At 45.0% G+C, this 24528-nt stretch overlaps 1 protein-coding gene across 1 annotated transcript in view; it reads right to left on the reverse strand.

The window, feature by feature from the left end:
• Positions 1-17393, reverse strand: part of Tmem178b (transmembrane protein 178B) — a 385192-nt gene extending 367799 nt beyond the window's left edge. The window contains exon 1 of the mRNA XM_027391532.2: positions 17012-17393. Within this exon, the coding sequence (XP_027247333.1) occupies positions 17012-17393 (382 nt within the window). The remainder of the gene's footprint in view (positions 1-17011) is intronic.
• Positions 17394-24528: the final 7135 nt, after the last annotated feature.

Genomic DNA, 24528 nt, shown 5'->3' on the forward strand with positions numbered 1-24528 from the left:
TACTGTTTTAACTGAGCTAGGCTTTTGTTCAGTCCCTGGATATTTATTACACACCTACTATGGTTCATGAATTACATCTTTGCCTAGTGTAAAACAAACAAAAATATTCTTAAAATACTTCAATGGTCTCAAAAAATAGAAAAACATACAAGTGAGCAAATAAATGTGAGCAAGTGGCACTGTCGGTCTGAAGGAAGTATGCCAGTGTGTAGTAAAAGCCTAAGAGAAAGGCAATCCTACCTTGCATGTGGGGACCATGGGACACCAGGTAAGAAGAGGAAGGGGAGAAGAGGTATGTTGACTACTCGGTGGTTGGCAAACATTGGCTAATTTTCAGGCAGGACTAAGAAGAAGAATAAGTTTCTGGGCAAATGGGATTTCATGAGGAAACACCCCTCAAAACATAAGTGATCCTCGCCTGCAAGAGCAGTGTCTTCAGTTGAAGAAGGAATGGAAAGAATAAGATCATGAGATGGAGGGGAGAGCAAGCTTGTTTCCAGACCCAGGAGGCACAAAACGGCACAGTGGAGAATTTTGATCCTTATTCTGATTATAATACCCATGGGAAGCCAGTGGAGGGCTTTAAAGATGGAGATAACTAAAAAAAAGCATTGAAGAAAGATCATGCTAAAGGGAAAACACTGCCAACAGATAGGATTACAGAATGGGGAAGCAGGAGAATGATGAAGGAGTCCAGGAGATCAGCACCTAAAGACAGTAGCAAATTTAGAGGGACTGGGTGAAGCAAGACATCAACAGTGAGAGTTATTAGGTAAGTCACTGTTTGGGTAACAATGGCACAAGAGAAGAGAGTTGTTGAAATGCCCCTCTAATTTCTGTAGAGGCCAAGTAGAAAAGTGGTGAAGTCATTCCCCAGTATGTAAAAAATAAAGAAGGGATGGGTCTGGGAAACAAACTATGCACTACATTCTTTAAGACCTAAGGATAAGACCAGTGGAGAAATCCAATCAGCAAGGTGTTTATATGAGCAGTTTTAGACCTGGAGATGCCCAGAACAACTAGATATGAGGAGGGATGAAAATGGCCTTAGACATGAATGAAATGGATGATGATGATGGTGATGATGATGATGATAGTGATGGTGATGATGATAGTGATGGTGATGATGATGATGCTGATGATGATGGTGATGGTGCTGATGATGATGGTGATGGTGCTGATGATGATGGTGATGGTGATGATGATGATGCTGATGATGATGGTGATGGTGCTGATGATGATGGTGATGGTGCTGATGATGATGGTGATGGTGCTGATGATGGTGGTGATGGTGCTGATGATGATGCTGATGATGATGGTGATGGTGCTGATGATGATGGTGATGATGATGATGGTGATGGTGATGATGATGGTGATGATGATGGTGACAGTGACGATGACGATGGTGATGATAGTGATGGTGATGGTGACGGTGACAGTGACGATGATGGTGACGATGGTGATGATGGTGATGGTGCTGATGATGATGGTGATGGTGATGATGATGATGGTGATGGTGATGATGGTGATGTATAACAAGGCAAGACTTAGAGTGGAAGGATTGAGACCCCTACCCAGTCACATAATCTTTGACCTACAATTTGCCCTGACAACAAGATATGCTGGGGTAAAGGTGGTGCAGAAATTATGGGAGTGGCCAACCAATTACTACTGGTCCAGCTTGAGACCTATACCATGAGATAGAGCCCGCCCCTGACACTGTCTGGAGGTCCAGGACCTAGAGGCTGGACAGCCCAGAGACCTGGGATAGAACCCAACATGACTGGAAAAAACAATAATAAAATAACATATTCAATGAAATGGTTCCTAACGATATTCTGCTGTTCTCATAGATTGGTGCCTACCTAATTGACATCAGAGAGGCTTCACCAGGCAACAGACGGAAATATAAGCCAAACCTTACTTAGGTGGACCTCAGGGAATTCTGTGGAAGAGGGAGAGGAAGGATGTGGGAACCAGAGGGGCCAAGGATCCCACAAGAAAACCAGAGAATCCATTAACTGGCTTATAGGGACTCACAGAGACTGAACTGCCAACCAGAGAGCTTGTGTGGGACTGACCTAGGCCCTTTGCATATATGTAACATTTAGATAGCTTGGTCTTCTGTGGGACTCCTACCAGTGGGAGCAGAGGCTGTCTCTGACTTTGTTACCTGCTTTTGGGGACCTTTCCTCATACTGGGTTGCCTTGTCCAGCCTCAAAAGGAAAAGAGGTGCCTGGTCTCACTGCAACTTGATATATCATGGCTGGCTGATATAAATGGGAGGCCTTCCCTTTTCTGAGGAGAAAGAGGAAGAGTGAATGGGGGTGAGGGACTGGGAAGGGAGGAGAGAGGGAGGAGAAACTGTGGTCAGGCCAGGAAAAATTAATAAATTAATTAAAATTATTTTTTTGAAAGATGAGGAGGGGGAGAAAGAAGGGGGTGAAAACTTGTAGGATACACACACAGGCTGAGAAAGAAAAACCAGATAAGGAGAGAGAATAAGAACAGAGCTAGAGGGCTGGAGAGATGGCTCAGCAGTTAAGAGCACTGCTTACTCTTCCAAAGGTCCTGAGTTCAATTCCCAGCAACCATATGGTGGCTCACAACCATCTGCAATGAGATCTGGTGCCCTCTACTGGCCTGCAGGCATACATGCAAGCAGAACACTGTATACATAATAAATAAATAAGTTTAAAAAACAAATAATAGAACTGGAATATGGGATTCTGAATTGGTTTTCAAAAGACATTGCTCTGTCAAATGGGGTGATCCCATCAAAAGATGAAGGTGGTCTTTCATTACGTTTAATAAAATGTAGAGTCGGACGTGAAAACTATGGCCCAGTGCGGATAGAAAACAATAAAATACTCTAGACCAATGAGACATCGTGTCCTGTCCACAGCCTGTGCTCCACACGCTCTTTACACTTCACTTACATTTATCCTCTAAGTTAATGAATGTATAAAAATAAAAAATTTTTAAAAACAAGAATACAGATGGAGCAGGACAGAATGGTACCTGGAAAGCCAAGAAAAGTAAGGTTCTTGGGTTTGGGGGTTTTGTTTTGTTTTTTCCAGTTGGTTGGTTGGGTTTGGGGGGTTGTTTTGGGTTTTTTGGGGGGAGGGGGCTTTTGGGTTTGGTCTGGTTTGGCTTGGTTTGGTTTTTTGAGACAGGATAACAGTCCTGGCTGTCCTGGAACTCACAGAGATCTGCCTGCCCCTGTCTCCCCAGTGCTGGGATTAAGGGCAGGAAGTGAGGTTCTTAAAGAGAAAGAGCAATCCCAGATGTGGATGGGTGGGAACCGCCCTGAGCCAGGCAAGAGCAAAACCACCTCTCACAGTCAGGATGAACCAGCTGTGAATCACCTGTTTTGTTAATCTTGACAGCACTGAGGGAAGAGAAAGGGAGTTGGCTGAAGACACAGAGGTAAGTAAGCCCTCTCCAAAGTGGAAGGTCCTTCGCCCAGAAATGCAATGTCCTTTCCCCCTGCAGACCACAGGAACCTGGCTGCTCACAGCAGCCTGGCCAATCCGGGCTGCCTCTAGGCATCTATCCCTTCCAGTCACACAGTTATCAAAATACAAACACCAGAGTTATTCTACTTCACACTTCTAAAATCCCCAGGGACTGCCATGATCCCTTGGTAAGGTAGGGCTCAGTGTGAGCTTTTTATAGCATTCAGGTAAAAATGGAGTCCTTCTTAAAATTCTGATAGGATTTTTCTGTTCCTGCTACAGTTTGTATAAATAGAATGGGCAGGAACAGGTCACCGTAAAGTGGAGGTTCTTGGCTAAAGCTACCCTAATATTTTAAAAATAATCACATATACATCTTGTTCATCAATAATAAAACTATTTAAAGTCTTACTAATGTTTTTGTCCAGTTTCAAAAGTGACACAAAACTTCTAAAGAAGAAAAGTATAATTGTGACCCCTTTAAACCCAGTTCTTAACCTTTTAACCTTTTTCTTTACTGGTTCACATTGAAGTGTTTCCCTTGGGGTTAAAATAGCCTCTGAGGAGCTTCTCTTCAGGCCCTGGTTTTTCTCCACACTCAATAGTTAGTCATACTGTCTCCGTGTCCTGTCTACTTAGCTCATCATTGGTCAAGAGAGCTAAAGGGACTGCTTGAGTTTTCAGTCTACACCTCGGAATCCCTGATACCTTTTTCTCCACTCAGCAGCTGGAACTAGAACAGGAGCCCAGCGACTTGTATACATCAGCCTATTTCAGCAACTAACCACATAACGCCTGGGTCTTATTAACCACACCAGAAAGGAATACAACTTACATCGCTTCTTCCTCAACCCTGTTTTGTGGCTATTTAAGTGCATACTGTTACCAGTCACCAGATTCTCTTCTCCCAATACTCCTTGTCACTAAGGACTTGTTTTATAAAAAGTCACTCACAGACAGCATCAGATGCAAAGTGCCAAGAAGTTGGCTTGAAAAAAAGCTGGAATCTGTAGATTGAATGATAGCAATCCTCCGTGAAGCCCTGTTTGCTTCAGGTCTTTTCTGGTTGTTGTTCTTTTAGTGAACAAAACATCCTAGATGCATATAAAGTTCCTGGCACCCCCCAACTCTCCTCTCTCTCTCTTCCCCTCTCTTGTTCTCTCTCTCTTCCTCTCTCTCTCTCTCTTCCTCTCTCTCTCTCTCTTCCTCTCTCTCTTCCTCTCTCTCTTCCTCTCTTTCTTCCTCTCTCTCTCTCTCTCTCTCTCTCTCTCTCTCTCTATATATATATATATATATATATATATATATATATATATCTTCCTGAAAAAGATAGATTAAGGCTGTGCTGTGTTTTATGCTAATTATCCCAATGCATATTTTCACACATACAATGTCAGTGTGCTTCTGTAAACAACAGCTAAAATTGTTTGGGCTGTTTTCTGCAGTATGAGGACTTGAGCTGGAGCCTTGTACTTGCTAGGCAAGAGCTCTACCCCTGAGCTGTGTCCCTAGCTCCCCTTCATTTGGTTTTGAACTTCATATAAATGCCATCCTACTCTCCAAACCATGTTTCACAATGCTGACTTCACTCAAATCCATGTTTATTCATTTGGAAGCATGGATGGCATTTTTAATATTTCAGTTGGTGGATAGTCATTGCACACGGTGCTGGTTTTCATGTAGATAATTTCTTTCAAGTATATCATGTATTTTGACCTCACTCACCTTCTCTGACTCGCTCTTTTTGGCCCCCTCCTCTTTCCCATAGTCTGTCTTCAGCTTCCATGTCATATGTGTCAACAAAGAATTCTACAAGTCAAAACTAAAAGAAAATGTGAAGTTTTGTCTTTTTGTATCTGACCTAGTTCACTTCATGCGATGAACTTCAGCTGAATCCATTTCCCAACAAATGGCATAAATTTACTCCTCTTTATAGCTGAATTAATCTCCATTGTGCATATATTCCACATTTTCTTTATCCATTTATCTGCCGGCAGACACTGAGGCCAGGTCTTTAAACTGGCTATTGTGGACATAGCCAGTAATAAGCATGAATATGCAGGTATTTGTGTGATATGTTGGCTCAGGGCCTTTGAGGTATATATGCCCAGAAGTGGGTATGTATATGTTACATATACTGTGTTAGTTTCCATTGTATAAATATACTACAATTTACTATCCATTCCCTATTAGTAGACAATTAGGTTTTTCACTTTTGTACAATCTTTTTATTTTGCTATTACAAACAGAAATGCCATGGGCATTCCTGGTGGTTTCGCGTACTCACAGGTACATAGATATGTGCCTGTCTCCAACCTTGTAACGGTCTCCTCTTTCCAGTGTTGAGACAGTTAGTGCACATCACCAGCACATCAGCCCAGAGCCTCTTTCGGGCAAAACCAACCCTGCTCCACCCAGGCCTGGGAAATACCCGACACCTTGGGGAAAAGGGTTCAAATTGCCTAAATAGAATCACTATCATAAATTGACAGGAAGCTTGGGGCAAAACTGAATGAGATGCTCTAGAGCAAATGAAGAGTCCTAGAGTGAGGCCCTGAATATGAACGAGCCGGGCATTCTAAAAAGCAGGGAATGAGAGGAACGCAGGAGGATGACCTAATATAAAGCAAATTGCCTTTTCTTGGCAAAATACTTTGGCGCCAGAAAAAAAATCAATCAAATATAATTCAGATACTGTAGTTTCCCATAAAAGCAGCCAACCTGTCAAGCTCCCGTGAAGGCGACATCAGCTTGTACCCTAACTCCACCTTCAGACAACTCCTAGTGACTCCTGGGAGGGTCCTTTACTCACCATCTCTAAGCACACAAATTTATAAAAGAGAAACATTCTTGTCTTTGAATCACCAGTTCACTGTCTGGCTTATCTGTATCAATAATATTGTCTTTAACTATTAGAACACAAAGACTCTGACATGATTGGTGGAAACTACTAAGCAAGGCTGCCTCCCAGAAGAGCAGGGAGTCTGAGGAGCAAAGGGAACAGTTGAAGACGGACATGCATTTGCCTAGTCAGAATTAATCATTTTTAAATGAAGCTAAAACTTCCCCCTATCATCCCCAGACACCTTTCTAAAAATGTCTTAGGATATCATATCTGCTTTACTATAAAGCCCGGTCTTGCTGCTCTAAAGTGGCACTGGGGCCCCAGCACCCGAAATCCCTCACAGAGCCAATCATTAATCCCTCATCAATCCACGCCTATGCCTTCTCATCTTTCACTTCTTGAAGAAAGGAATGAGTAAGTATTGGATTTTGCTCTAGAGCCTCCACCCCAGATAATGTACCTAGCATAGTCACTGCTCAATAATCCTTTTTGAACAAGTACATGAAATTTTCCTCATTCAGTGATTTCTTAAATGACCCAAGCAATGTATTCATTACTTCCACTTGTTTTATATATTGATATTTAGAGCTGATGGAATAACTCAGTAGCGGAACACTTGTCTAGCATGTTCAAGGCCTTGGGATTGATCTCCCAAGGGATGGGGGAAGAAGTAAGAACCCACCAAAAATCTGTTTTACTTAGAAAAAGGAAATATATACTCAAAAACAGTTAAACATGAACTTTACACAGATATGAATTTTATCCATTTAATTGGCATCTATGATATGTGTTAAGCATACTTGACCTGCTGCCTGGTCCATAGTAGGTGCTTAATAAATATTCTGAATGGATGACGGGCCTTTGCTATGAAATATTCTATATAATGAAGTGAATCAAACAGCTCCTTTTCTAAATGTTTGCATGTCTTTCTCTATTTGCTTCAGTTGAGAGATGAATGTCCCCAAAGGCCCCAGTGTTGAAGGTTGATCCCAGCCGAGGGCACTACAGGGAAATAGTAGAACCTTCAGGACACGGGAGCTACTGAAGGTTCGGTTGTTTGGGGGTGTGTCCTCAAAAGAGATAGTAGGACCTGACCATCTCCTTCTTTCCTTTGCCTTGGTTTCCTGGCTACTGTGAGGAAAGCACCATCCTCTTCCAAACACTCCAACCTTAATGTACGTCCTCACCATAGACCCCAAAACAACAGTGCCAGAACTGTTGGGTCAGAACCTCCAAAACCAGAAGCCAAGACAAGCCTTTCCTTTCCTCTTTGAAATCGCTTATCGTAGGCAGAGAAGAAAACATGCGACACACACTTCATCGTTCTAATCGTTTCTAAGTGCAGAGTCCAGTAGTGTTGACATGAACGCACATCCAGTACCACCTATCTCTGCTTGGAGGAGGGGCTCAAATCTTAGCCCAATCTACAAAATGGTATTTGAGTAAAAGAAAAAGAGGCTTGTTTTTAATAGTAAGGAGACAGCAGTTGGTGTCCGCCTCTTCCTGACACAGGCTAGCACCGCAATGGATCCCTTTAGGGGCACTCCCCTCTGGCTCTCCATGCTTCATTTTCTTGCTCTCTGCCCCAGCCCCACTTTCCTATCCCTCTCTTTACACTTGATTTCAGCCACGGCATCTTTTATCTACTCTCCATCTGAATTTACCTTTCTTACCATGCTAGTGTGGAAGGGGCTGGACTTTCTAGAACCCAAATCCGTTCGTTTACATCTGACAGAAAGATGGTCTCCTGAGAATGCAAGGACTCTCGGGGCTAAGGACAGCTCATTCAGTTGCTAAAGAGCTTGCTGTACAAGCATAAAGACTTGAGTTCAAACCTCAGTCCCCGTTAAAAAGCTGGGCATAGTGGTGTGTTTATAATTCTAGCACTAAGGAGGCAAAGACAAGAGGATCTTTGGCTCACACTGGCCAGCTAGCTTAGCCTATATGAGAGCCCCAGCTCCCAATGAGGGACCCTGTCTCAAACAGCAAAGTGCACAGCTCCCAAAGAATGATTCCTGAAGTTGACCACTGACTTGCACACACACACACACACACACACACACACACACACACACACACACACACACACCTCTGCATACACATTAACACAAATGTGTACACAGAGAGAAGGAAAGTGAGAGAGAATACTTGGGTTATTAAAAACTGCATAATCCAGTAAAGAAAGAAAAATCATATTCTCCTTCATTTCATCTGCAAAGTATCCATCAAGCCATGCTCTTCCTGCACATTGTTTGGAGCAATTAATTGCAAAGATATTTGCATCTAGACTATTTGTGACTCTGATGTCTAATACCTAGACATGACTGATGGAGTGTGTGTGTGTGTGTGTGTGTGTGTGTGTGTGTGTGTGTGTGTGTGTGTGTGTGTGTGGTCAAGCCAACCTAGACTGTGTACAGCATTCTGCCTGCAAGTCTGGTGTTGCCTACTCAATGCAGAATTGAGGAAAATACTTTTTCTTGGTTGGCTTGTTGGGTTTTGTTTCTTGTTTTTTGTTTTTTTATTTTTGTGTTTGAGGGAAGTTGTTTTTGTTTCCAGACAAGGTTTCTCTATGTAGCCCCTGGCTGTCTTGAAGCATGCTTTGTAGACCATGCTGGCCTTGAATTCAGAGATCCACCTTCCTCTGCCTCCTGAGTACTGGGATTAAAGTCCTGCACTACCACTGCCCAGCTTGGGAAAAATATTTTTGACTGACAGTTCAAGTGAAACACACAGACTCAATCTTCTAATGGGTCTTCACCAATCCACCAGTAAAAGAACAAGTAAACTGACCTTCTAGAATGCGGAAAAAAAAAGACTTTGTTGACTCAATAAAAAGAGCACAGCCCAGCATTCTCTGACCAATATATTACTGATCCAGTTGGTGCTCATGTGAGCTCTAAAGGGAGAGTCTGATCCACTCACATGTGACAAACATCTCGAGAAACTGAGCCAATGGATGAGCTCCCCTGGGACAATGACCACTGTACCTTTATCCCACCCCAAACTGCCTCTATTGCTACAGAAAACTTTTCTGAACACAGTGGAGTTCAAATACATTTCTTTGCCCTACACATGAACCCACAAACATAACACCCAAATCACAAAGTACCCTGCCTAATCTTCATCTCTCCCTGGTTATGCATGTTTGGGAACTATCAAGGAGGGAGGGTCTCACTAAGACTGTGTTTACCTATTTCACGTAGACATACATTTAAGATATGCATAGCAATTGACACCACATATAAAGACCATACAGGGGCTAGGACGATCTCCCAACCAGTCAGCAAACTGCTTTTCCACATGGTAAAATGTAGATTAATAAAAGCAGGTTAATTGGGGGCTGGAGAGATGGCTCAGAGGTTAAGAAAACCAACTACTCTTCTAGAAGTCCTGAGTTCAATTCCCAGCAACCACATGGTGGCTCACAACCATCCGTTATGAGATCTGGTGCCCTCTTATGGTGTGCAGATATACATGGAAGCAGAATGTTGTATACATAATAAATAAATAAAATCTTTTTAAAAAGCAGGTTAATTTAAGTTATAAAAGCTAGTGGATTAACCTAAGGCTGAGTTTTCACAATTGATAATAAGTCTCCATGTTATTATTTGGGAGCTGGCGGGCAGGACAAAAAAGAACTCATTACACTCTTGAGGAAGGACATCTGTTGTCAACATAGTCAACCTATGACCTGTTCATACAAACACAAAAGACCATGAGTGCCTCTGTGGGTCTTTCTATCTTAGGTTTAAACTTTTTAATCAACTGGTAAACAGAGGCATATATATATATATATATATATATATATATATATAATATATATATCTTAGAAATTAAACAATCTCTGCCCTGCAGGAATGTGGGACCTTCTTCTGTCTACAGAAGGGTTGCCCCCTCTCTTATCCAGAGCACTCACAATCTGCCCATATCGTTATCATGAGATTAAAACCAATAGAACTAGCTGGGCAATGGTGGCACACACCTTTGATCCCAGCACTTGGAAGGCTGAGGCAGTCAGATCTCTATAAGTTTGAGGCCAGCCTGGTCTACAAATCAAGTTCCAGGATATCCAGGACTGGTACACAGAGAAACCTGTCTTGAAAAAACAAATAATAATAATAATAATAATAAATAGAACTATTTCTCTTTAGGCCAACTCATTCTTCCTTTTGTGCTTCCTAGTGACAGACCTTGTCTTCCTTATGGCATTCACTACTTTTTACTAAGTTAGACATTGGTTTGCTTATTAGTATTAATACTGATATGTATTAATTCTCTCTCTCTACCCAGAATGTAAGCTTCTCCACTTTGTGCAACATCGTACCTGATGTGTCAGCCCATGGGTTCTCACAAAAGATTGTTAGATGATCATCTCCTTTGTGTCTATAAAACTTCAGTAGTATCTACAACATTGTACAAAATGATGACCAAAAACACAGCAAAAATACATAAAATGTGTGGGTCACCTTAATTTATTTAATGTAGAATGGAGACTCTAGGGCAGTGGTTCTCAACTTGCTAACACTGTGACCCTTTAATACAGTTCTTCATGTTGTGATGACCCCCCCAACCATAAAACTATTTTTGTTGCTACTTCATAACTATAATTTTATTACTGTTATAAATCATAATGTAAATATCTGTGTTTTCCAGTGGTCTTAAGTGACCCCCTATGAAAAGTTAGTTCAACCCCCAAAGGGGTCATAACCCTCAGGTTGAGAACCACTATTCTAGTGGTGTTCCGTTCTTTCTTTTTTTTTTAATTTGGGGAATCACTATACTGCCTTTCTCCACCTGCCCCAGAAGAGCCCATGGGGACAATGCAGGTAGGTGAGTTCTCAAATCTGGAGTCAGAATTTGAGTCCCTTGTTCACTGCCCAAGAAATTTAACAAGTTACGTGAGTTCTGTGAGCCTTGATTCCTCTACTATAAAAATAGGGATTTAAATCATGGGAGGATGGGAGGGAGAGGGAACTGGGATTGATGTGTAAAATAAATTGTCTCTAATTTAAATAAAAATTTATTATACAAAAAAGTAATATTCACCCAGTAAATCTCAGCGATTTGGTTGCATAAACAAGACCCAAATAATAACCCCAACAGTCAAAATGCCACATGGATGGGGGAAATTTTACAGAGTGACAAGCCCTGATGAAGAGCTACAGGTAGTCAGTGGCTACTGAGAAAGGGAAACTCGGTTTTCTCCAGGGGCGAGCCCCTGATAGGTTATTCAATCACAAGTGTCAGTCCTAAACGAATGTACATATGAGCACCACTAAATGGACTCAGTAGGGTGTGTGAGTGTGAGTGTGTGTGTGTGTGTGTGTGTGTGTGTGTGTGTGTGTGTGTAAAGCAATAATTAAAGATGAGGTCATGAGTCCAAGAGGGAGTGGGGTGACATGGGAGCAGTTAGAGCAGGGACAGGAAGAGTGAAAATTGTGTCAAAATGGTAGTGTCATATGAAATTCTCAAAAAACATAAATAAAAATATAATAATAGGAATATCAACCACATACAGTTACTATGAATAGTAAATTAGTAAGAATATATAAAGCTTCAAGACGAGTACCTGGTGTCAAGTTCAGCTGTTATTTGAGTGGGAACTTTGAATTTTTTTAATTTAGAGAGAGCCTCACTCTGTAGCCCATTCTGGCTTCAAGCTCATTATGTAGCCCAGGCTGGCCTTAAACTCACTGCAATCCCTCAGCCTCCCTAGTGTTGGGACTGAAGGAAGGAGCCACCATGCCTGCTTCATAGATTGGCATCTCTGTGAAATTGGGGAGAGGGAAGCATACACAAATTCTGGGAAGTGATGCTAGAAAATTAGCAAAACAGCAGAAATGACCCTGACATAAAACACAAAGTATTCAAAAGGCAAAAGCTTCCTAAACTGTAAAGTTTGACCTTTAGGCCCAAAGTCTGACCTTTAGGCCCAAATGTACACCATCATGTAACTATCCTCATCTGAAATACAGCTTGTTCTTTTTGGAGGCTCTGAGCTCTGTGCAGAGCTGTCCAGCAGAACTTTCTCCAACAGTGGGAACCTTCACCATAGTCTGCACAGTTCAAAACAAGAGCCAGCAGCCCAGGGTGGCCACTGAGTATCTGCAATTTGGTCCTTGAAGCTGAGGAAGCGAAGAATTTAATTTGCTTACCTCTGGTTCTTCTACACTCAAACAGGCATATATGGTGGAGCAGCTCTGGGGGTGGGGGGGAGTTATAAAAAAGCTCCTGGGTGTGGTCCTTGCCTGCATTCCAACTCCTCCCCTCACCTCAGAAACCAGCTCTCGAGAGGCCTCTGCTCTGTTACACCTCCAGGTCTCTGCCAATGTCAGCCCCTTGCTGAACTCCCCTTCCTTATCCATATTTCACAACCTTGTTAGGTTTCATTTCCTAGGGACAACTTTCTCTACTCCCCAGCCCATCTCGCCCACCATGAAGAGCTACCACCATCACCTCCTCCACGTCCCCCCCTCATCTATTTCCGTGGCTGCTCTGTCATTGTGTAGTTGCAGCGTATTCTCTGTAACACGAACATCTATATGAACCTTGAGGGCCAGGTCTCACTCATTTCTCATCCTAGTACTGTTGTGCCAAGCCATCGCATAATACATGTGTTTATTCTAAGTATTTTCTGATTACAACATTAAAATTTAAATATACACTATGTTCCATTAAAATAATTTTCAAGCTACAGCTACTTCATGACCATGAAAACTCCTGGGACCAAAGTCTATTATGAAGCAAATTTTTAAAACAATAAAAAGTTCTTGATCCGTTAAAGGCTGGGCATGGTGACGCACACATTTGCTACCAGTACTTCAGAAGCAAAGGCAGGCAGATCTCTATGACTTTGAAACTAGCCTAGTCTACAATAGTGAGTTCCAGGCCTGTCAGAGCTACAAGTGAGACCCTGTCTTTAAAAAAAAAAAAAAAAATCAGCTAGAGGTCTGCTTATTTCAAACTCCATCAATGTAGCACGTCAGTACAAACCAAAGAAATAAAGTGTTCCCTAGAACAATCCTTACTTAGAGCTACCAGGATGTCTCTTGGACTTCAGAAATTGGTCTTACCATTGATCTGCCCCCCCCCGCACTTGTTTTGACTTTTCTGAAAGACAAGGATGAGGTTTAGAAGCAAGAGGACATGATCTAAGGTTCCTCCCTGACCAAGTTATATGACAATTTGGAGTAATCGATTCTTGCTACACCCCATACTCAATCCAACCTCCAAGGAAAGGATAATTAAAATCTTATCTAACATGGAAAATAATGGCTTTGCATGATGCATGACTGTTCAGTGGCATATGCTTCCCAAAGCGAATCAGGAGTTTCCTTTCTTCCTCGGCAAAGCTTTCGCACAAGAAATCCTTCTTCATCGTCTCATTTAGCATCTGTTACACTATTAACCTGGGCTCATAGTCACAGTAGGTTTTTTTTTTTTCATCATGATTTCCCAACTAACCTATTATTTGTATTCCCACACAACTATCCCTAGAACTAGAACTGGCTCTAGATGGACACATTTATAAGCCTGACTTTTATGAGGTATTTCCCAAGAACCAAAGCTCTGGTGGGTGTGTGTTCCAAATGTGTGTGTTTGCCTGCCATCCAGGAACTTCCAGTTCAATAATGAAACAAGCGTCACTGCCAGAGATACATGCTGGTGTGCACAGCGGTGGCAGGAAGCATCAAAAGGACCTGAGTCCCAGATACTTCATCTTCCTGTCTGATAGAACTGGACTCCTGCTTTCTTATTCATTTGGTGGTTTTGTTTTCTTTCAAAAGAACAAACAACACTTTCAATGCAATGACTGACAATGCAAACAAGTGACTGAACCCTTTACGGCAATAGGATCATTAAGATACAATTCACGCCAAGTGGTGCTGGTGTACACCTTTAATCCCAGCGACTGGGAAAAAGAGGCAGGTGGATCTCTGTGGGTTCAAGGCCACCCTAGTCTACAGAGCAAGTTCCAGCACAGCCAAGGCTATTACACAGAGAAACCCTGTCTCAAAAAAATGAAAAAATAAAATAAAATAAAAGATACAACTCACATTTTCCCATAACATTTTAAACAGCCTATTCTCTGGTTTTCCTTTTCCTTTGCCCAAAATATATCTCACACAATTATAATAGAATATGTTTCAAAAGGAGATAAACATCTAAGTTCTCTTTGGAGCTTCTAATGAATAATATGAGATAAACATCTTTCCTTAAGGTATCTTAAATTTAAATATGGAAGTATCAATTTTAACTTCCTTATAAAATATACCCCTCTAGAACAAATGCTGGTTAATTCTAGAAATTGCTTTCTATATGTTATTAGAATTGCCCATAAATTCTGTGAGTATAAAATGCACTTGTTTACAAAATGTCTATTCCTGCTTGTAAGGAGAAGATCTGGTTTTCAAAGATGATGCTATAAGGTTAAAAAATGAAGATGGTGACCTTAGGTCTCTCAAGATTTGTAAGCCCAGTATGCCATCTATCTTAATAATGCCTAACAAGAATGCCAAAAGGACAGAAACAACCATGGTGAGCAAGTGCTTGCAGCTGACAGTGATTGCTGTATTTGAGGTGATGGGAACAGCATTAGTTCAAGTGAAATACAATGCCCTGCCAACTCTGGGTATCAGTGTATTCAATCCCCCTGCTGTGTGTGTCCATTTTCTGTTGCTGCAATTAAAAAATCAGTCGATACAAAGTCAAAATGTTGTTCATTCTTCCCCTGTTCCTTCTCCTGTCACTATGTTTCCAGCTTCACCGGAAGAACATGTCACTATGGTAACCAGTCCCTCTGATGCACAGACCAAGTCAACCTCTCTAGTCAGATTACCAAGCAGGCAAAATGGAATCAGAGACCTGGATGGAGCTACCAGAAGCCACAAATCCCATTCCCCTATGTCTCTAAGTAGGGTCAGTCAATACCAGATACAGGATAATAGTCTTGTTCTAAAAGGTTCAGAGAAGGAAATTCAAGAATGTCCTTCAAATCTTGTCAACGCTCACCAGTCATTATTAGCAGTTCTCTCCCAACACTTCAGCTAGCTAGCTATCATTTCCATTTTAAAGAAAATGGAACATAGATACAAATAACATCATTAATCTGAAAACAGTTATAAAAATCCCCCTTGTGAAAAGTAATTCTGCTTCCTCTTATTTTCCTGCTTCTTGGTCAAGCCCCACATCTTGAGCATCCTCACAAAGTTGCAAGGTTCCACATGGGTCAGGCCATACTGACAAGAGCCTTGTCAGGAAGCAGTTGGGATGTCTGTAAGCACCAGTTTGCCCATGCCTACAAGCTACACACAAATGCCAAGATGGACACTCACTCTCTCTCTCTCTCTCTTCTCTACCTCTCCTCCTCACCTCCTAACTGTGAAATGGCCTCCTGGAGCATACCCACTGCCTGTCATTCTTACATGGTTGGTGATGGTGGTGGTGGTGGTGTGAGTGAGTGTGTGTGTGTGTGTGTGTGTGTGTGTGTGTGTGTGTGTGTGTGTTTTCAAATTAACAATTCCTTCAGAACAACCTCAACACTTTTGTAAATCAAAGTCCATCAATTCTCTCAGATATTGTTTTAAAACATCAGTGAACTTCATGGTGATATGAGACATCAAGAATTGCTTTATGTCTTGGCTTCAAATCGTATTTGCAAATATTAGCACAGTTGTCAACTGCTTGCTAGTTGAAGAGAGTGACACATGAGGAGAGAAACAAGAATAAAATCTACACATCTTCCCAGGGTGCAGCCATCACAGAAAAGAATACAGCCCCCTCCTCACAACGACACTCAAGCACACCACATCAAACAGTATTTGCTGATGAGACAGGGTGGTTGGTTTCCCACACGTAAATCATACAGGATTTACAAACCACATCACATAAGCACACTTTTCTATGCTTGTGATCATAGTCAAATATCAAGTGTTATTAGCAAATATCTGTGTGTTATCTGATTTATATACCTTGAGTGTTCTATATAAATCTGAAAATAGTATTTTTTTTCCTTCTGATATACCCACTCGGGTATCACTTTTTGTGCTTTTAGACTGCTGATATTCACAGCAAACCATCACTTCTGCCAATCACTTTTCCAGAAGAAGACTGCAATGGAATGTTACTGAAGAACTACTTTGGGTTACTGTGAGGCAGGGCTGTAATTTATTGATGTTTGTATGACCAGTACCTACACCATGACTTCTACAGTGCACTACTAAGTAAATGTTTCCGGGGTGCATGTGGCCTTCTGTGGGGGACATCCCCCACCCCAGCTTCCCTTAACTGAATCAGTTCAACATACTAAAACCAAGATTAAAATTCGGAGTCAGTTACCCCTGACACATCACCCCTAAAGGGTTTCCTCCAGAAACAACACTGGAGATTCCCTTCCTTCTCAGACAGAAGCTGATGAAGCATTATTCTGGGTTTAAAGAAAGAGAGAAAGAAACCTGGCTCAGAAAATTCCATGCGAATCTGGATAGACAAGAGCAAGACAAGAGCAGGTGAGCAAAACGAGGGAAGCCTTTACCACAGTCTATCACAGCTGTGGGGAGAGGCAAGTTCTGCCTACGACAAGGCTCAGTCAGGCCTGGGAACCAGGAGATGTCACCGCCTGTAGCCACCAGGAGCGGCGAGGGGCTGCAGGGCCTAGCTCAGGGCGCCTGGCTCTCTGCAGCGCCACGCCTCGCGCCTCGAGCTTACCTTTCCGGATGAGGGCAGCGATCTCCGGGTCGAAGCCCTGCCGGTGGCACTTCCTCCAGAGGCCCATGTTGGTGGAGTTGTACTGCCGGCTGCACTCGTCCGCCGGGCTCATGGCGAACAGCTGCCGGCGATTCCGGGCCCGGAGGAGTTTGCCCTCCCAGCGGTCCAGGCGCGAGCGGCTCGCGCGCAGAGGCAAGTTGTTGTTGTTGTTGTAAATGAAGCCGGGGTCGACCCGGCGCGTGTTGAAGGCCTTGCACCTGTCCCTGTGCTTCCTGGCGTCAGTCTCGTACCAGTGGTCGGAGCAGATGGCCACCGCCAGCATGCCGAGGGCGCAGAGCGCTAGCGAAAGCCCGGTGTAGAGCAGTAACCTTCCGGCAGCCATGCCTCCGCTTGGCCGCTACACCATGGGCATGATCCGCCGCAGCCTCGCCTTCCCTCTGCGCGCCCGGAACAAAGCGGCGAGCGGCGGGCGGGCGGGCGAGCGGCCGAGCTGGGGGTGGGGACTGGAGGGGATCTGCGCCGCGGCGACCCCTTGGCCCCCACCTGCGGGGACAGAGCCGGGAGACTGCGGGGATCTGGGCGGGCAACCTAAAAAGTTCTGATCCGGAGAGGCTCCCGCGGGGCCCTGGGCATCCTCCGGGCCGGTGCAGCCTCCTCCAGCAGCGGCGAACTCGACGCCGCCGCTTCCCACCGCTCGGGAGGGGACCGTCCTAACCCTCCGCCGGCAACCGCAAACTAAATACCAAGTGCTCCCGACCGCTGCGGGCTTTGCTGGGGTCTCTCGGTGCGGCGGGCGCGCTGACTGGAGTGACTGTCCTGGCTTCCTGGGAACGACAGGGAGGGCGTGTGAGGACGCGGCAGTCCGCCGATGGAATGGAGCGCGCCCTGGATCTCCTTCTCCGGAACTCTCCCCTTTCCGATCTGCAGCCCAAGGCCGGGGACGCGCGCCCAGAACTGCTCTTCCTCTCCGCGTCCGGTCTTCTCAAAGCCTCGGTCCTCTGATCACCAGTAGGTCCTTGACTCCCGCCGGCCCACGCGTGCTCTCAGAGGTGAGCTGCCCGAGGACGCACGGTCTCAGACAGCTTTTCCCCGCGAGCTCCCTCCCGGCTGGCCTGCCTCTGGCCTCGCCATCCAGACTGCCTGGCTTTTTGGACGGCCGGGACCCCCAGGCGGCGTTAGGCGACTATTCCCAGCCCGGGGTTTGCAGAGACTGGGCGGCAGCTGACGGGCGCTAGGGGCGGGCTGCACAGAGGAGGGCGCACCCCGGGCTCCCGGAGCTCCTTCAACACCATGGACAGGTCGCTCAGGGGTGGCGTGCAGCCGGCCCAGCCGCCGAGCTCCTCGGTGGCATTCCGCTCTTTCCAGCGCCTTCCTCCTGGAGTGTGTTCACCCAGCCTCTTCCAAGATCCCTCTGCCTCACTCCACCTGGCCTCCCGCAGCCCCTCGTGGCAGCTGCCCAGGTGCTAAGTAAATGCTGCGGGCACGAAGAAAGCCCAGGACCTGGCTGCCAAAGCAACCCGCCCCCTTCTCTGCCGCCTGAGCCCAAGCAGTCCAGCACCCGCTTGCTCTGGCCAGCTGGGGTCAGCCGCTCTCAGACTGCACCATTTTCATCGCAGCCCACCCAGGCGACGAGGCGCCGGGTCCCTCGGCCTTGTGCGGAGGATCCCGGCCCGGTCTCGGGGTCCTGAGATCCGGCTTCCCGCACTGTGGTGAATGGGGCGAGGGTGGGGGGTAGGGAGCCCGGGTGCCTCGGCTTACCCTCCCTATCTCCTCCTCCAGCCGCGGAGGCTTCCGGGCCTCTCAGGCTCAGCCGCCGCCCGCGAGGAGCGAGAGCCTAGCCTGCGCCCCAGGGGCTCCAGAAATCGCATTGCCCGGGTGTGGGCGCCCGAGGAAGCCGCTGTCACTCGCTCGGCCTCTAGGCGCTGCAGCCTTGGCTAAAACCCACAGTCGAGAACACGGAGCGCGCAGCCAAAAGCTAGTGATGTCATCCGTGCAACGTGAGCCTCATCTCTTATTTTTCTAGCCTTCTTAAAGTTGAACCGCACAATTTCCCAGGCACGAAATGTCTGAGCCTTATTCTGTGGCCAGGCGAGTCAATGGTGTCTAGGTAGGTATGCACTCTATCACGCCCATATTTATGCACATATACATATATGTGGCATGTAGCATGTTTACGTGTATTATAAATTTAGGGTTGGTGCCTACGTCTCCTGTTTCACTTTTGACCCTGGCAAATTCCCTTAAATTCGCCACAGTTCTTTAAAGAAAAGAATGCTTAGAGAACCGTCTTTAACCAGTACTGGGCGAACCCCTGCACCCCGTGTTTCCGCCGCTAGTGTCTCCTGTTCCTTGGATCTTTGTTTTTTTGTTTTTTGTTTCTTTTTCCTCCAGAAAGCTGGCACTGCCTTGCTAGCTACTGGCATTTCCACCTGAAGCAGAGAGGAGAGCAGCCTCGAGGCTCTCGGCCAGCCCTAATTCAGTGCCCGACACAACACCACACACACACACACACACACACACACACACACACACACACACCTGCCCTGATTCTTCAGCAAGCAAAGGAGACAACTGACTGATCCATTCAAGAGGAAGAGAATCTCAATGGGTTGGTGAGGGCGGTTGTAGATACGTTGGGGGAGCAGGAGTTAAAGCAACCTCGGTGTAGGGTTTGTCATGATCTCTCTCTGACCGCTGGATTCAGCCACTGCAGGGCCTCTTTGAGGTGGGAACGACCGGACGGACTCCAGACCTTGAAGGGGTGGGCTCCGGCTAGCAGATCCATCCCCACCCTACCCCGCCCCCCGCCTCTCTCACGTGAGACAGCACTGCAAAGGCTGGGAGCCTCCCACCCGGGTCCACAAACGAGGGTTTTCTTTCTAAAGCTCACCCTTCGTTTTCACCCTCTCCAAAGTCGAAGTCCCCCACTGAGGGATAAGGAGCTGCCCGGGGAGAAAGAGAGCGCCCTGGGCACCCAGCTTTGCACAGCAGTGCACCTCCACCATATTCTTTTTGTCTTTATATTTCTCCCTGCATTTTGAAAATCTCGAACAAGGCGTTTCAGTGCCATCTAGTGGGGGAGGGGCGTGCCTCTTTTTTGTTTTGTTTTGTTTTTTGTTTTTTGTTTTGTTTTGTTTTTGAGCCTTGACTTCTGTGATGGGATTTACTTCATGAAGAGAGACAGTCCTTAGGATGCCCGCTTGCTTCTTGGGTGCTTGGATGGTCTAGAAGTTGCAGGCACGTGCTCTAGTCCACACCATCCTCAGAGTTCCCTGGGATTCCCTGATAGAGCTGAGCAACTTCGGCCACGGTGTCTTCTCACCTTCCTGTCTAGTCAGTCCTACTAATGCCCTTGAAAACAGGGATGCGTTTGGTAGACATGCAGACACCTTAAATTTCTAAAGCTATTTCTTCCCTAAGGCAGAGCGGAAGTGCTTTCAACTAATAGGGTCCCTGCATATGACAATGGGAAGGAAGCTGAACCTACAAGGTCAGTGGGAAGTCAGAGCAAAATTAGCACTATAGCCCAGGTCTCTTGGCTCCCTCTCTAGCGTTCACACCAGCTGAAGATCTTTGGCAGTGCGCATGCACAAAAGCACTCCCACCCCGCCGCAACCCACCTGCCCACAGTCCATTCTTGCTCCACTTTTTAACTTTTCCCCTAGCTTTAGGCCTGTTTTGTCCACTATCCTCTGGTTCTCAGAGTTTGAGGCCCAGATCAGGAAGGGGACCTACGTGGGATACTGCCCTCCCCTTTCCTGAACATCACCAACGTTCTCTTTTGAAGTTGTCCTTCATGAAAACACAAAAATCCTACAAATGATGTTCTCTTCAGTGGAATTGTTTTGAGCAGCCGTATAGACATCTATCATGGAGATGACACTGATACCTAGGGCTAAAAAGCTGATGGAGTCTTCATTAGACAGCAGTATGTGTGGTGGTTTGAATAAGAACGGTTCCAGAGACTCATATATTTGAATGCTCAGTCAACAGGAAATGACACTACTTGAGAAGGATTAGGAGGTGTGGCTTTGATAGAGTATGTGCAAGTATGCTATGGGGGTGGGCTTTGAGGTTTCAAAAACCCAAGCCAGTCGCAGTGGCTTTTTCTTCCTGCTGCCTGTGGTTCCAGATGTAGAATTCTCAGCTGTTTCTCCAGCACCATGTTTGCCTGCGTGCAGCCGTCATCAAGATAATGACCTAAACCTCGGAAACTGGAAGCGAGTCTTAATTTAACTTTCTCTTACTAACCTAAGAGTTGCCTTGGTCACGGAGTCTCTTTCACAGCAATGGAACGCTGACTAAGACAGGGGATGTAGAGCACCTACCTAGATTGTTCAACAGTTTGGTTCCTAGCAGAGCAGACACACAACAACAACAAAAAGATGATCCTGTCTAAACTGGGTGGCAGTGGCACACACCTTTAATCCCAACACTAGGGAGGCAGAGGCAGGTGGATCTCTGAGTTTGAGGCTCACCTGGTCTACAAAGTGAGTTCCAGGACAGTCAGGGGCTACACACACACACACACACACACAAACACACACACACACACACACACACACACACACACACACACACACACACCACTTTTTTATTTTATTTTTTGAGGCAATATGCATTAAATTGCCCAGGCTGACCTTGAACTTACAGACTTCCTGCCCCAACCTTCCAGGCACTATTGGCTACCACACCCCACTATGATTTACTCTTTTTAACTCTACAATCTAGCTTCAAATTCCTCCACCCTGTTAACTATAGCATCTCTTTATTGTGTTTCTTCCTGCTCATACTAATGCTTTCCTAAAATCATAAAACCTCAAAATTAGAAGATACTCCAGAGTCAAACAGAAAATGAGTCTTGGGAAAGTTTCCCAGAAAGTGAATGACCAGCTTCTGGTCACACACTTGACACAACAAAGAAGCCCATCTCTGGGCAATATGGACAGAAGTTTCTGTCCTGCCTGGTCCTGCAGGCACTTAGTTCCAAATAAACATACAGAGGCTTATATTAACTATGAACTGTTTGGCCAATGGCTCAGGCTTCTTATTGGCTAGCTCTCTCTTAATTATTAACCCATTTCCAATAGTCTGTGTATCTTGGCTTACTGGAGAAGCCTGGACCTCTTTTTCCTCAGCAGCTATGTCTCCCTGGTGACTCTCTCTGTTCCTCTCTCAGAATTCTCCTAGTCTGGTAGCCCTACCTATACTTCTTGTCTGGCTACATCCTGTGTGTCCACTGGCCAAAACAGCTTTATTCATCAACCAATAAGAGAAACATATATTCATAGCATTCAGAAGGACAAAGGACATTCCCCATCGGGGCTAGCAGCCCACTCCATTACCAGATGATCTGGCTGGTCAAATAGTTCTTCTTTATAATTAGTCAGACTCCATATTCCCCTAACTTCCAGCCATTGGCTCTTATTTTTGCCTTTGGGAGACCCAGAGATGGTGTCTGATCCATCATCCATGTAGCCATCATTCTCATACTTGAAATTAGTCTTTAGGAAGCCACTTTTTCTCGGTTGAAAGGGAGCTTAGACAATGTCCATTTACCCATTCTCTTCCAGTGCTGCACCCAAGTACACCTAGGAAGGTACACCCAGGAAGGAAACCTGGCATTCTGTCACAGTTTTACATGACTGATGTAGAATTCTAATGCAGCCCACTTCTTGCGGGCATCCACAAGTCATCATTATGCTCTCTTAGGATCACTGATTTTCAGTTTGTAGAATCACATTTTCTTAAGTTAAGAACCCTATTTACTCAGACACACACCTTTGATTGAAGCAATGTTCATATTCTTCCAGCTTTCTGTAAGTCAGCAACAGAGGTTGAGGTGTGATCAGAGGCCCTCTTCATTTCCTGGAGCACAGTCCACCTAGAGCAGAGAGGTACTTTCCTGCACTTGCCTCACACTTATTCTGGCTAGTTTTCATGCCAGCTTGACACAAGTTAGGGTCATTTGGGAAGAAGGGCTCAATCAAGAAATGTCTCCATAGGGTTGGCCCATAGGAAAGTCTGTAGGGCATTTTCTTAATTGATGATTGATGTGGGAGAACAAAACACACCATGAGTGGAGCCAGCCCTGGGCAGGTGATCCTGGGTGCTATAAGAAAGAAGGGTAAGGGGGCTGGAGAGATGGCTCAGAGGTTAAGAGCACCGACTGCTCTTCCAGAGGTCCTGAGTTCAATTCCCAGCAACCACATGGTGGCTCACAACCAGAATGTTGTATACATAATAAATAAATAAAATCTTTAAAAGAAAGAAAGAAAGAAAGAAAGAAAGAAAGAAAGAAAGAAAGAAAGAAAGAAAGGGTAAGTAAGCCAGAAAGCATTCCTCCATGGCCTCTGCATCAGTCCCGCCTCCAGGTTCCTGCCTTGAGTTCCTGCCCTTATTCTCCCCAGTAATGGAGTGTGACCTGTAATTTGTAAGATGAAATAAACACTTTACTCCCCAAGTTGCTTTTGGTCATGGTATTTTATCACAGCAATAGAAAGTTAATAACTAAGACAGCACCTTCCACACTGTCTTCAGCTGCCCTATTTGTTCTACCTATACATCTCCTCAGTGTGCAAATTCTCTCCTTCACATTGTCAACTAGAAGCAAAACAAAACAAAAGCTGGTAAATATATGTCAGTATTCATCATGGAAAAGTGTGTGTGTGTGTGTGTGTGTGTGTGTGTGTGTGTGTGTGTGTGTGTCACTATGTCTCTCTGACTGTCCTGAAACTCACTACTCACTAGGTAAACCAGATTAGCCTCAAACACCTAGAAATCCACCTGCCTCTGCCCCCACCCCTGTGTACTGGAGTTAAAGGTGTATTTCTGTTTTCATAATTAGGTTTGCACAATTTGGAGATTGTGTGTGACCCCAAAATGATTTTGAGCTTCAGCCCTTCCTGTTGTGGAATAATCCTTTTGTACACTGTGAAGAAGTGTTCTGATTGGTTTAATGGAAAGCTGAACACCCATTGACTAAGCAGGACTTCCAGGCACAGAGGATGCTGGAAGAAGAATCACAGAGATGGGAAGAGGCACAGGAGAAGCAGGAAAGCAGGACGGGCAGTACTAGATGAGGGGAAAAAAAAGCCTCAGGGCAGCACATAGATTAATAGAAATGGAAATGTAAGTTATAAGAGCTAGCTAAAAACAGGCCTAAGCTATTGGCTGAGCTTTCATAATTAATAGTAAGTCTCCCTGTCAGGATTTGGGAGCTAGCTGGTGAGACAGAGAAAGATTCCCTTCGAATGGTACCCAATGTGAGGTGTGCATTTCCACATAAGATCTGAGACAGTTTATTTATTTATTTTAGAAACAATCTTACTTTACATATCAATCCCAGTTCCCTCTCCTGCCCATTCTCCCATGCACCCCACAGAACACCCCATCCCACCCCCATTCACTCCCCAGGGAGGGTGAGGCCCTCCATAGGGGAATCATCAAAGTCTGTCACATCATTTTCCGGGGAGGGGGGGTTGTATCTGGGCTGCAATAGTATCCCTCCATAGGGA

Source organism: Cricetulus griseus (genome assembly GCF_003668045.3).
Source record: "Cricetulus griseus strain 17A/GY chromosome 1 unlocalized genomic scaffold, alternate assembly CriGri-PICRH-1.0 chr1_0, whole genome shotgun sequence".
In the NCBI taxonomy this organism is placed as follows: Eukaryota; Metazoa; Chordata; class Mammalia; order Rodentia; family Cricetidae; genus Cricetulus; species Cricetulus griseus.